Source organism: Mycetomoellerius zeteki, unplaced genomic scaffold (assembly GCF_001594055.1).
Source record: "Mycetomoellerius zeteki isolate Tzet28-1 unplaced genomic scaffold, Tzet1.0 scaffold707, whole genome shotgun sequence".
NCBI lineage: Eukaryota > Metazoa > Arthropoda > Insecta > Hymenoptera > Formicidae > Mycetomoellerius > Mycetomoellerius zeteki.
Window position 1 is genome coordinate 558,814 of NW_017257728.1, and position 14,038 is coordinate 572,851.

Below are 14,038 nucleotides of genomic sequence, written 5' to 3' on the forward strand. Positions count from 1 at the left end.
TATAAGTTTCAATAATTGGCATAGAAACTCAATCTGTACGAATTTGTCTTTGTACTACTATACATATAGTGCGCAAGCGCATACATAACGTTTATATAACTGCTGGATAAAAAATATTCGACAATCTATAGTGTTAATAAGGACCTAATACTTTCCATTATTTCGATTATTTCTAAAACTGCCGACTAACATACACAGCACTTATACGCACGCAAAAAATTAAACAAGGGTAATATATATGTATAAATATCAATTTTTACAATGTCTAAATACGTATTTAAGAAATCATTTATACATATTTTGTAATCACATTAGGTAAAAAAGTTTATCCGTACATTCAGTGCTTATAGATTAAGTTTAAATTTACTATGTTAATGGTAGATAAGATAAAATGATAATTAAAGTTCGCCTGTTTGCTAGATATTACATAAACAACATTAAATTCAATAGAATGTGATAAGAAAAATTTAATTGAGACAAAACGTTAATCTTATTATGTTAATTTTTCAAGTATTATAAGCAGATAATTTTCTTATATTAGTTTCTTTTTTTCCTACGGATAAAAGAACGAGAATAAAAATCATACTAAAATTGATATATGGATATCAAATATAAATGCCTTATGAACTAACATTATCCATAGTGAAAGAACTGAGGTGTACACTGAAGTGTACTAGTACACACATATACAGGGTGTTTCCAAATTAAATCGCAAAACTTCGGGAGCGTGTAGAGGAGTAAAAAACTAAGAAAAAAAGTCCTATAGACATATGCTCGTTTTTGCTCCGTTTCAGAGAAATAAAATGCCCTGATATTGATGAAATTATTCTACTAGTTGAATTGCAACTTGTCGAATTATAACATTAACATTTCAAATTTAATCAGCTAAAAAACAGTTCTCGCATCGGCTTTTTCGAAAAATTTTGAATAATTACAAATCGGCTATAACTTATTTTTACGTAGTCCCTTACAATCCGAACTTTCTAGACATTCATGAATGTCTCGTCTAAAAGATCTGGCAGTGATGAGTCTTTTTCAGTAGGCCAGTGCAAAAGTTATAAAATTGATACAAATACTTGATCATAGATTGATAAATGACACGTTAATGAAAAGAATAAAAATATAAAGCGTCAATATTTATAGTATAAATATTTCGTAAACTTACATACATGTAAGAATCTTAGCTATATTATTCTAAAAAGTTGTAAATAAATCTGAGGTCTGTAGAATGAACATTCTAAGATTATTGACTTAGGCTGTACTGGTATGACTGTTAGCACCGCTGATAGTGCTAAAGAGAGCAGCGCTATTGCGTTTGAAGCTTCCTACTTGCTCGTCCAGCCATATTGGCTCCCCAAACAAAGATGATAAACTTTGACACAGTTTCTGATAATTTTCACGCAACACTTCTTGATATTCATGTTGGTCCGGTGTGATTAGTTTGCTATTAATTTGTAATGCTGTGTAACATATCTTGACAAATTCCCTGAAATCGCAAAAAAACCCCTTGTAGACTACAATATATCCATATGAGGAATTACAAAAGAGATAATTAATTATAAAGTGACAAGATATACCTAAAGACATCTTTCAACTCTTCTACTTTATCATCGGGATATTGCGGAGATAGCGCGGGATCCAGAAATGCGGAGGCATAGGCTAAAGGACCGGCGTTCACTGTTACGCAAATGCTACCTTGGAGACGTAACTGCAGTTTCTTTACGTCCGTCGGTCCGATCAAAGCCACATCTTCCAATTCCTGAACACGTTGCCTCATCTCATCCAAAGCGACCTCGATAGGGCTGAGCTCCACAATCCGTTTCTCAGCAATCCCGAAGCGCTTTTTCACATATGGAAAAGCATAGTGTGCTGCGATAACAAGCATAAATCTTAATGTTTCTTTCTCAATAAAGCAAGATCTCAGATATTGCATATAGACCTATAACATAGGTCTGCAAAATTTGATTTTTTTTGTGCTGTTTGGAAAAGAAAAGTAGTTTCCTACAGTTTTTGATGCGCTGAATCAAAATCCGCGAGTAAAACTGTTCTATCACGTTAGGCTTTTGAGAAAAATGAGGTTGAAACATCGGAAAGATGTGTTTTTGGCTATCTTTGAAAATGTGCAAAATATTTCGAAAAATGCTCAAATTAATATAATTAAACGTTGTACTTTGATATAAAAATATCGAATCTTTTACAGTCAGTGTCGAACCTCTGGTTTGAACCTCTAATTGCAGTGTCAAGTATAATAAAACAATTGTCCCATACAGTTTCATTGCAAATAATAATAAAAAGATGTGATAAAACATTTTTACTTACGGATTCGGATTCAGCGCATTAAAAATAATGGGAAACTATTATTCTTTTCCAAACAGCAAAAATTATGCAGACTTGTGTAATCAAATAAATTATTTGATATTTGATTGTACTTGTGAGAATAGTCCTACGTTTCCATTGTTCCTCCGGACTGCCTCTCGCTTTGCCCTCCTTAGTAAACGGTGTCTCGAACATGAAGCAGGATACGTTGTGATTCTGTTCGAACTCTGTCTGTAGTACTTCTAACTCGATCTTCTCAAAGTACGGTGTGACATGCGTTACCTGAATATACGCTACCTTAGGATCCAACTCACTTACGTCAACCGGTACAGAATCCATTATCATCTTAACGTTCTCAGATCCGAATTTTTCGCTATATAAACGCAATAAACGTTCCGATATCTCAGATAATGATGTTACTTTGGGTTCCTTATAGATATATTCTTGACAATTTTCCTCTTCGAAGTATGCCTAAATAATAATACATATGTCAATTTTGTTATCTTGAATACTTCTTAATTATAAACCGAGACACTATATCTTTGTATTAGAGTATTTCTGCGAAAACTATAAATATATATATACACATATATATATATGATATATAAAATATATACTCTGTCAATGATGTATGTATCTTACCATGCCAAAGAATGCTACTCTGTAAAATCTCCCGAGCAATCTCTTTCCAGTTCGCGTTACCTCCACAATTTTATTACAAGCTTGTGCCAAATGTGTGTAGCAATTAGCTAAAGCTTCATAATTTCTCTTCTTTTCATACATAGGAACTATTAAACGATATAAATGTCCAAGCAATTCGAAACGCTCGGCTTTCTCTAACGTGTCGGCACAAACTTCCAATTGCTCGAGAAGTAAGCTTTCGTTATAATGGATATCTTGAATGCCTGAAACAAGATTAACATCTCTAACATCTGTTCTTAATTACACATGATACAATAAAAATATAACAAACACAGATAACAAACACAATGCCATAAAACAAACACACAAATCTCACCAGCATCGAGTTTAAGATTACGCTCGTCCTTTGATATGTTCACAGAGATTTGATCGAAAGCTTCTGCGCCCCACAGATGAACTTTCCTCAATTTCAGATATTCAGCCATTAGTGCTGCGATATGCAGTTGACAACAAGCAGCCTTAAGAATGAAAAACGTATGTTAAATTATGAAAGAACCTCGTGCAATATTTTTTATATACATATGAATGTATATTTTTCTCGAAATTAGTAAAAATAGGTACTTCGGAGAAATTTCCGTCCCTGGCATGATTCCTAGCCATAGTTTCTAACCAGGTATGCCTCAATTCGGGTGTGCTGGCGTAAGAGTTGGCCAAACTATGTTGTAAATCGACTAGCATCTCAGGATCGTTATTATGCTCCCGCATTTGCGCGGTTGCCATTAAAACCGTTCGTATTCTTTTGTTGAGATCCTTCACTTCAACTGGGAAACCTGTACCTTTCATAACTTTATCAGAGGAAGCGTAGCTGTTAATTAAGGACAGTGATTCTTGAAATCGCGAATTGTTCAAACTGATTACGTTCCCCAGCATTTGAGAGACTGAAATTATCACCTAGAACAAATATACGATAAGATATGTTTTAAAGTTTGTATAATTTGGCTAAAAATAATGATAATAATGATTATATAGAGATACATCGCATTAAATAAATTAAATTTGGAATTGTGCTCTAAACAAGAGTACTGTACCTGCAAGTGCACTCTAGTCAATCCCTTCCGACTAGTAAACTCAAAATTACTTCGCATGAGCAAATATAGCAAAGCGCAAGACTCCTGTCGTATGGAACTCAGCTTGCTGTTACAGCAACGCAACAGCTCATAACATAAGCGCCCGCAAAGCATAGCATTGCCTACAGGGAAAAAAAGTGTTCAAGCTTTGTACATGTTTTACATGTGATTATATTATATGCTCTCTATCATAGACGATTGTGTTTCTCGTTCCTTATAAGTAAACTTCAATTTTTAAAGTTCAAGAATTAACAATTACCTTTAAAAAGCGCGATAGAATAGTTATTTAAGAAAGCTCGGAGTCCAGCGAAAACATGACGTAATAAAGTTTCGGACTGACCAACTTGAAGGAATGATAAATAAATGTTAAAAAATTTTTGCATGACTGCATTGTCGCCTTCATTTGCCAAGAGAACATCCTACAAAAAACGAGAAGTATTGATGATCATTCATATAATTGTAAAATTAAGGGGATAAACATTTTATGATAAAATTATAATTACTTTAAAATGGATACAGAAGAGACCCAAGCAATCTAATGCGATTAGGCCTACTTCTGTTGCCATGTTTGCCTCCAACAGAGCTTGATACACTTTGTCGCTATCATTTTCAATTAGATTCTCTCTAGTAACTGTATTATGAGGTTGCAACGTGCTGGTAGCGGGACTTTCAGTGGTAAAGTCTGGTGGCGCCATTCTGGCAGGTAAAGTCATTGCTTTGACAGTGCGAGGTTTCCCAGCATTATTTGCAATGTTCGCGGCTATTTGTCTCTTACCGATATATTTAAAATGATGCAAACTCATCCTAAAAATAGATGAAAACAAGGTTCACATAAAATTTAGGAATGAGTGTATTAGATGCATCAATATATACATATAATGATGAATAAATCAGTATTGTCTTATTCTTCTTAAAACAAACAATATTTTTTTACTATTTGTTATATCATTAGTCTTGTCACTTACTCAATTACTGTGAAGAAGCTCAGTATTTCTGTATCATTGCATTGTTGCCACCAAGCAATCACTTGATGATCACCCAGATACTTGACAATGAATAGAAAACAAAGTAGTATATCCTTCACTTCAGAAGGCTGCAATTTATCGCATCTAGGCGACGACTGCGTCACGCTCAAAGTACGTGAATGTCTCTTTCTCTCGTTCATTCCATTTTCCGGCAATTCTCTAACAATGGTGGTCTCTTGAGAAACGTTAGATTGGGACGCACCAGACACCGTCGATGTATCGGACTCAACACTGGTGCAAGAATATCCATTTACCAATCCTTGACCCGCAATGGCGGCAAAATAAGCGGAATCCCGCAAATGCATAGACGATCTTATAGGCGATTGAGTATCCAGGTGAAGAGTTAATCTGTGTAACATCGAAACTTCTCTTTGACTTACAATTAATTATAAATTATTATATCATTTTATTAATACATTGACGTATACCTGTGAATGGATTTAGGTGTACTAGCGGACGTGGAACTAGCGATGGTATCTTTCGTTGTTAGAAACGAGCTACTGGTCGACACTCTGTTAGTGCCATTCTGCTTGATTTCTACCTTAATTTCGTTCTCCTCTACTGACTGCAGTCGATGCAAATTCTCCAATACAATGCCGAGCCATGGTATATAAATCGATGCTATTCTGCTCAATTGACCCTGAATAATTAAGATTCAAAACATGAAGTACATATAGATTAGTGTAAATTATGAGAAGAAACAAGATCTTTAATTTTTTTTCAACAATGCAATTCCTTAAAGATTATGCTAATGCTTGTAATCATAAACGAAATATTTAAAAGTCGTACCTTATTTTGATATCTATCGTCCAACTCATGTTTTGCCATTAGATCCCGTAAGGTACCAATGGCGACTTTACGGATCTGCACAATTTCATTAAGAGAGGTCTTGACTTCTTGCATCAAAAGACCAGCCAGGAAGTGGTGTTTGCAAAATTCTTCCGTGAGGCAATATTCGTTCATTAGATCTGTCGTCAAATAAATAAGTATTTTAGTTTTACCCGTTTTTAATATATATTATCTCTAATTGTGTAATATAAGTAAAATAATATTATAAGTACGTGAAATATAATATTATAAGTATGTATAAAACATAGACAAATAGAAAAATATATAAAATTTTCAGTGCAGAATCCTATAAAAGTACAAGTGATGTATATATTTGTCGATCTGATTCAATCTTTGAATCAATGGTGCTTTTAAACTGACTAAAATCATAACTAATTTTAACTAACCACAAATTATAATCGGCATTAGTTATATATTACTAAAAGAGAAAATACATAATGGATATTTGCTATAAACAAGAACATACGTATAACCCACATATTTATGTATGAATATAATTATAAACATACCATCACATTCTGGTTCACTCTCAGTGTCATTGTCAGAATCTTTTGAGCACGCGAATGATTAAGTTACAATAAATTAGTTAATTTTCATCGTAATTCTCGTATGTATCGATGATACAAGAACTCACCTCTAGAAGCAAAGCGCGACTGCATCATCGGCAAATTGAAGGATACATAGTGCTCATGAGAGCAGATAATTTGTAAAAAGGTGAACTTGAAATCGTGCAACGTGCGTTGATCGCCAGGCGAAAAGTTGTCCAGATAAGAATTGATGAGACGAAACACGAAGCCACGGTCCATGAAAGTGAGACATCGCTGTGTCAAAATAATCAAAATCAAAATAGTGATAAAAATATATATACATTATATGTATAATCATGATATTATAATATATACCTTCAAAAATTGTGCGAGACTTTTGTTCAATTCGTGTGTCTCCACTGGCATTTCTCGGTACTTAGTCATTAAGTATGGCATAATCACGTCTAATAACATTTTGATCTTCTCGTGGTAATCTTTTGAAAATCGTTCATTTCTATGCATCTGAGAAAAAAATTAAATACTTGCTTAATTAATTTTTATGAAACAAATTGATAATTTATTTAAATAAAACGCTTCGAAAAATAAACTAATATTTAATTATAAATAATCTTATAATCGATGTTAATAAATCGTCGTTAGTTTCAAGGTCTTAAAGTATCCTCAAAGAGCTCAAAAAACTCACCTTTATCCTACCAGTACTCAGCAAATATTGCGCCATACTTTTTATTATTATTTCAAAAAAGAAGCTTGAGTGATGCATAAACTTATTCACCACCAGAAAATCGGTATTACTCGGTTGCAGCAAAGTTGGTAAGTGCTTCGCCAATTGTTCGTGAACCGTGACGTTACCATTTTGTAGAGGGAGCACAAACACAAACTGAAATCAAAAAACTAGGATAGAGTCAGACTAATCGAAAAGTAAATTAAATTTTTTAAATTCTAAAGATATCAAGAGTTAGAATTGGAAATTGGATATTTATCATAGACATATTCTAGATTCTACCTTGATGTACGCTTGTAGAATTTCCTTACGTCCAGCTTCGTGCACCATGTTAATAAAATGTATTAAAACTCTAATCACGTACAGTCCGACCTCTTGACTGGTATTGCATGTTAGCAACACGAAGAGTTGATTCAATATAGTTGGAAGAAATGTGATAACAGTGACTAGTTGAACTGCATGCGCTGCTTTCAGGATTTTACACGTTTCTGAATCCGAGGGCGTCGTTGAAGGTTTTGTGTCCAAAATACGTTCAGCGTGAATGAATAGATTATGCAGATGAAGGTCCCGCGTAAATACTGTCGAAATTAATTGAAAAGATACCGTGAAGATTGGTCGTTGAGAATCGATCCAAGTAATATCCGGTCCTGCGTTCTGAAAAATATATAAAAATCACCCTCCTATCAAGCTCTCCAACCACAGTAATAATTTATAAAATCAATGATCGATCTTACTCTTACCCCTTTCCCTAATCCAAGGGGTTGTATAGAAAGATATCCCGAAGGCAAATGTGTTGCTACGGGTAATACTTGGATATTCGCTTCTACATCCACGTTCAGTCTGTGCAAAATAAGTTAGTTTTTTTTTCTATCACTCGAATGTTATAAGATACTGCAAAATATGATAGCAATTTAAATTCTCATCAATTCAATCATTAGTCTATCAAACCTCACCTTCCTTTGTGCAATAAAGGTGCCCATGCATAACCAACACAGTTTTCAACGCCGTTCTCTTTCTTTTTGTTCATGTCGCAACTTATGTGATAAAAGGAGAATAATATATGATGTTTCGCGTGCAGTTTCGTGGGTAACTTAATCTTGATTTCTTCATACCAAGAAGGCACTGCGTTATGATGTAACACTGCGCATGATGCTCGTAGGCACAGTAACGGCGAACCCGGTCTTCCATAAATCACCTATTAGGAGTATAGTAGAAAAAAAAAATAAAGCCTATTTAAATTCTTCAACATTTAAGTGAATTACCTTTTTTTATCACTTACTCGTAAAGGTTTGGCGTTTTCGCTGTCGTCGTCACGGAGCTCCGCAATGCATGCTATATTCCTAGCTCGGGTAAACATCTTTTGACTGTCAAAGTTGAGTGTCTGCGGATACACGTACAGATGATTGATATACGTTGTGTACGGGTGTACATCCTTCTCAGAAGTGCTCTCGAACTCGGCGACCTCGATTGTCGGCTCCACCGTTGGTGGCACTGGAAATGGCTTTAGCAGCGCTAGGCAAGTCGACAATGTATCTAGAAATCGTATTTTATATATCGTATACCTGGAATCGTTCGAAACTATTGACTATAATTTCTTTTTTCACATTAATGTGAGAATGATTATTAAAAATCGTCTTATTTATTATAAAAATAAATTACGTAGAATTAAATTACAAAAATGTTTTTGTATACTAATACTGCATCTTTAAATCATTGTTTTTCCAAAGTCGAGATAAACATATCTTTAGTTTTAAAATATTCGAGAACATTATTACAGATATTTATTGTATAAATTTAAAAAAATGAAACTTTTGTAACAATATATTACTCGATTACGCACTTTCAGGAATGTCCATGATGGGTTCTATTTTAATTTTTAGCCAGGCAGGTATCACAGTCAATTTGCTAAGTTTCTCAGGCCTGTGAATAAAATTTTGCTAATATAATATTTAATAATGTATGCATGTAGTACTCCATATTGCATAAATTTTTGAATTACATTAATTAATTATTAATACATACTTTCTATACTCAGAAAGAAGTTTTAGTAACTCCTCATCTTTTATTCTATTACCCTCCTGCCTATATATCGCCGGGAAATCTGAGGATGTATCTAGTTCGTTGCTATACAATCTAAACAGTGGCCTTGCAGTCCATGCAAATGGCATTCTATAGTTTCCCAGTCTAAAAAAAAAGGATTGCAAATATCATGTACAAATAAGAATTGAAATCATCATGTACAATTAAGCTTATATATAATTTTAGTTGATATAATCATCTTGATAATTAAGCGTCCTCTTAAAACATTTACACTCGATTATGTATTCTACGCAAAAAAGTATCTGCATTTATAATTTTACCTTTGGCAACATGCTCGAACTTGCTTGTGCACCTTCAAGCCCAATCTTGGATCCTTGGTAGCTCTCAAATATGGCTCTGAGGTCTGATATATGTTTCCTTGAAGCAACTTATCTATCCTTACAACAAGAAATATATCTGGATGAGGATTACTAATGTTGAATATGGCCTGCAACAGTAATCATGTTCTTGTATATTTTTTCTACATTCTTATTCTATTAATAAATAACATAATAAATTAAGTAATTAATAAGTTTTTATTTTAAACACATTTATATACACTTCAGAAGTGGACATGCAACCGAAATCTGATAAATGAGACAATACCTTGAATGCCAAATTATCGAAATTTAAGACGTGCGATAACGTCCTGAAATCTCAAATTACCGAAATTTAAGACATGCGAAAATGTCCCGAAAAGTATAAGCTTTTTGGAAATATTTTTTTTAAACTGCGGTAATTTGACATTTCGGAATGTCTTAGTTTTCAGTTTTCGGAATTATGGTTTTTTTCGATACTTTGCATGTCCACCACTTCAGAATCATTATCTCGTTCATTTTTTTTCATATAATGTATAAATAATAATCATGCCTGTTTCGGATATTTTATCCAGTCTGAAGGAATGTTTTTTAATTCCCCAGGAAGAGTAACATCCTCTGTTTCTGTTGTAACTCCTGTGGGACTAAGTTCCTTCGCCATATCTCGTACTATTTCATGATTAACATCGAAGTGAAAATTCTCCGTGAGTTTCCTGCCATTCCTCGCGTCAAAAAGGCTCAACACTGTATGATAAGGTTCCACTTGACAAAGAGATTCCTTTTCGTCGATAGGTGCTTGCAGTCTAAATTTAAGACTTTCGCACTTGACGAGAATCCTGTGACCGAACTGCTCTTTGTAAGGATCCACATTATCGGTAGATTGTCCTACATGTGTTTTAGCATGTGGTATGTAAGGATATACGCTGAACAGTCTTTTTCTGTTCTCTCTCCTTGTTAAAGCAATGCTGGTGTCAGTCTCCCTAGAATATTTTATTAGTTGCGGATTCATGCTCTGCTCGAGACCTTTCAGTGTGCCATAAACCTAAAGTCGAAAACATATGAAGTTTATTTTAATATATGTGTATGTCTGCACTCCAACATTAAACATGTATCTTTTATCTTGTCACAAAACTACCTACGGATGAATTTTCACTTAAAAAGTTAAGACTTAATAACAAGATTAGGATAACTTTGCAATATAATTATTCTACCTGCATGGGTTGTGGCGACGGCGGAGGTGTATTACAGGTTCTCTCTAGCGATGCAGCACGCTTTTCCTCTTGCTGTTTATAGTGCTGTAAGACCGAACTGACTTTTAATATCCACTCTTGCATATCGGCTTCGTTATCGGCAGCTAAAGTATAAGATTTGTGAGTGTCACTCATCCGTAGTTCAAAGCAATATCTCCCGCGCTTTGAATTTCTAACAACTTCCGTACAAAAGTCCATCACTATTGTTAGTTTCGCTTCGCCCTTTCTCTCATCTTTGAAAAATTCGAGTATATAAGTGCCGTCAACCTCCTGTCTGAGATGACAGAAACGTCTCTTGAACGATTTCGAGCCAATATGAGCAAACATTCTGTCCGTACTACCAATCTCAGGACCTTTCATTAAGTAACCTTCTTTCGTTATACCGTCGTTCTTTGTTAAATCCTATGAAAAGATTCACACAAACAACATACTTAGTTCTAAATATGAACAAGTATAGTGTTTTAAAGATCTAAACTAATGTCACCGTTATTACAATTGCACATATAAATCTTATAGAGTTAAAATGGTATTACCTCGTCTACTTGATCCACCTCAGTATCAATTTCATACACTTCGTCTTTCAGATCATCTGATTTCAATATTCTGGAAATTTATAAAATAATAGCGATAATAATAATTTATAAAATAACAGATGGCTTTTAATTTTTTTTTATTCTAATTAATTTCTAGCATTGAACTTATGTACTTTGGTAATTTGAGATAAGCTCCACTATATGCTGCATATTTGTAATGTACAAGATTCCAGTTGGATACATAACTGGATAGACACTCCTTTGTTAAAAGATTCTCAGCTCCTTCCTCACTTTCCGTAATATGTTGTGATGTTGGTACCACGCTGCGATATCTCCTTGGCAAAACCACTTGCTAAAAAATACACACTTAACAATAACAATCATAATCATGTATTCAATGTATCACAAATACATATTTAATTATACAAATACAATTATAATTATTTATTATCTCAAAAAGTAAAATTTTCAATACTAATATTTTTATTTTATTTATATATAATAGAATTAAATTAATAACGTTAACTGTATTCTTTATGTATATTTTAAAATCTTATTTTATATTTTATTACAATTCTTCCTTTGTTCATTTATCTATAAATACAACATGCTGATATATAGGGTGTTCCCAGGTTAAACTGCCAAACTTAAAAATATTAATTTAGAATCTCCAAACAAACAAAATTCTTAAGTTACAGAACTATAAGAATGAATAATGTCGAAATAATTTAGATTTATTTCCTTTACTGCTTTAGAATAATCAAAATGTAATTATTAAATGGTCATTCAAAATTATGATCTCCAGCCTCAAGACAAGCATTATATCAATGGATGAGAAAACAAGTGACTGACTGACATATGACATGATATGTCTGTATGAAAGAAAGCAGCTCTGTTTAAAGTGTTGACAAAAGCCTATCAATAACCTTTGACCTTTAAAACGAAACAAAGATATTTCAATATTTTTCATTCTATAAATTAAGAAGTCTTTTGAACAAAGCATTTGTGAGCAAACTTTCAAAGGAAAACTTTGTTTGTTTTGAGGTCCTAAATTCATGTTTTAAATTTAGTTTAACACCCTGTAAATAAGCAGTACAAAAATGAAAACTTACAGAAACATCATCTTGGGGGTACAGCAGCAATTCGCGCTGAGGATCATTTTGCAACAGCGTCTTATTCTTTAACACAAAATTCTCGAAGTCAATGGGTTCGACTAAGTGTGGCTTATTCTGCAAAAAAAAAACACATGAATTTTAAAAGATACAGAATTTCACGAGCGTAGAAAATTTTGAAACATTACAAGCTTTGATTCCGAAATCTCGACTTCGTGTTCAACCAATCAACTAAATACAAAATTCTATGATGTAGAACAAAAAAGATAACCAAATCTGAATATTCAGGTTACCGAGATGATTGTTTACATCTCGGATTCATTAGGACAACGGACAGTTCGGCGCGCTAAATCTCGAGTAATATTCCGACGAGGCGTGTACTCCAATCCGGATAATAAGCAGACGACGAGATAGACGTTCTCACCTGCACTGTGCTCTCGCGGACGACTTGGGATACGGTCTCCCGCAGCTGCGCCGCCATACCGGGTTTCCCCAGGCCGCGCGTGAACTTTCTCTCGCTCATCCTCGCGAACGTCGAGCGACGCCGATTCACCCCCGAGTCAATATCGTCTGATGCCGCGTTAGACCGCATCGGTCACCGTGCCCGGATTTACCGGGGAATGATCGGGAACATCATGCAACCGCCTCGGTCACCTCGTCACAATCAGTCACAATTGACGTTGATCAAGATCGCGCGACCAACTCCCGTCTCGTCGGCCATCACCAGTGACACCAATGACACCAATCGCGTTTCGTGAGTTTCGTCGCCACTCCGCGTTGACGACGGGTCGTCGGTTCCTTTTTCTTCTTTCTCTCTCTCTCTCTCTCTCTCTCAAAAGTCAAAGCTTGCGCGGACTTTTTGCTAAAGAGCCGCTCTTATCTCGTACTGATCGATGCGACGCACAAAACTGGAGCACATCGAGGTAAATTTGAAGTTATGATATTATCAAATATGGAAATGATTAGGCGTGTGGAATAAAATCGCATTTCCCGCGTATTTTTTACGCGGTGGGGAGATCAATGGCGAATCGACCGACCGAGATTTTCGTTGCCGCGATTCGTCAGAAATTATAATATACGTACAGTATATTACCGTCCCTAAACATCATACGAAGGTTCGAACAGAAAAAAACTTGAAATGCCGGGATGTCAACCTTCTTATTTTTCGTGCAACGCTTCTAAAAGCACGAAATGAAATCTAACCTCCCCGTAGACTAGCGTAACTAGCGCATCAAGGTCTATTTTCGAAATACGGGAACTACGTACTACATTCTCTTTTGTGACACGTCGATAAAATCGTAGTAGACGTGGTGCGTGTCCAAGCTACATCCACAAATTGCAAAATTTATGATAAATAATAATAAATATTTATAAATATTTATTATTTATTTTTTGAAATATTATATAGACATTTGACATTTATGTATTTTATATAAGCTTTATTCGAAAACAATATTAAAACATAGACTAAATATTTTATATAACATTTAAGGGGGTACATCACCCTGACGATTTCAAA

General features: G+C 34.4%; 1 protein-coding gene across 4 annotated transcripts; it reads right to left on the reverse strand.

The window, feature by feature from the left end:
• Nucleotides 1–807: 807 nt before the first annotated feature.
• On the reverse strand, nucleotides 808–13,516 carry Ziz (dedicator of cytokinesis protein Ziz). Of its 4 annotated transcripts, none has more exons than XM_018458228.1 (29): nucleotides 12,944–13,516; nucleotides 12,520–12,636; nucleotides 11,581–11,759; nucleotides 11,408–11,477; nucleotides 10,836–11,276; nucleotides 10,178–10,666; nucleotides 9,589–9,755; nucleotides 9,251–9,412; nucleotides 9,069–9,148; nucleotides 8,508–8,761; nucleotides 8,182–8,423; nucleotides 7,969–8,068; nucleotides 7,511–7,882; nucleotides 7,190–7,384; nucleotides 6,862–7,008; nucleotides 6,594–6,780; nucleotides 6,469–6,507; nucleotides 5,900–6,078; nucleotides 5,539–5,750; nucleotides 5,051–5,458; nucleotides 4,589–4,889; nucleotides 4,345–4,504; nucleotides 4,047–4,207; nucleotides 3,580–3,909; nucleotides 3,335–3,476; nucleotides 2,959–3,221; nucleotides 2,430–2,787; nucleotides 1,578–1,869; nucleotides 808–1,486 (listed from the first exon to the last, which is right to left on the reverse strand). In XM_018458228.1, the coding sequence occupies exons 1-29, from the start codon at nucleotides 13,109–13,111 to the stop codon at nucleotides 1,252–1,254; spliced, it is 6,450 nt and encodes a 2,149-aa protein (XP_018313730.1). In that variant the 5' UTR covers nucleotides 13,112–13,516; the 3' UTR covers nucleotides 808–1,251. The 4 variants fall into 4 exon arrangements, with proteins under 4 accessions (XP_018313730.1, XP_018313729.1, XP_018313731.1 ...); XM_018458227.1 differs by having other exon boundaries at nucleotides 7,963–8,068; nucleotides 12,944–13,111; XM_018458229.1 differs by lacking the exon at nucleotides 6,469–6,507 and having other exon boundaries at nucleotides 7,963–8,068.
• Between the last annotated feature and the right edge of the window lie 522 nt (nucleotides 13,517–14,038).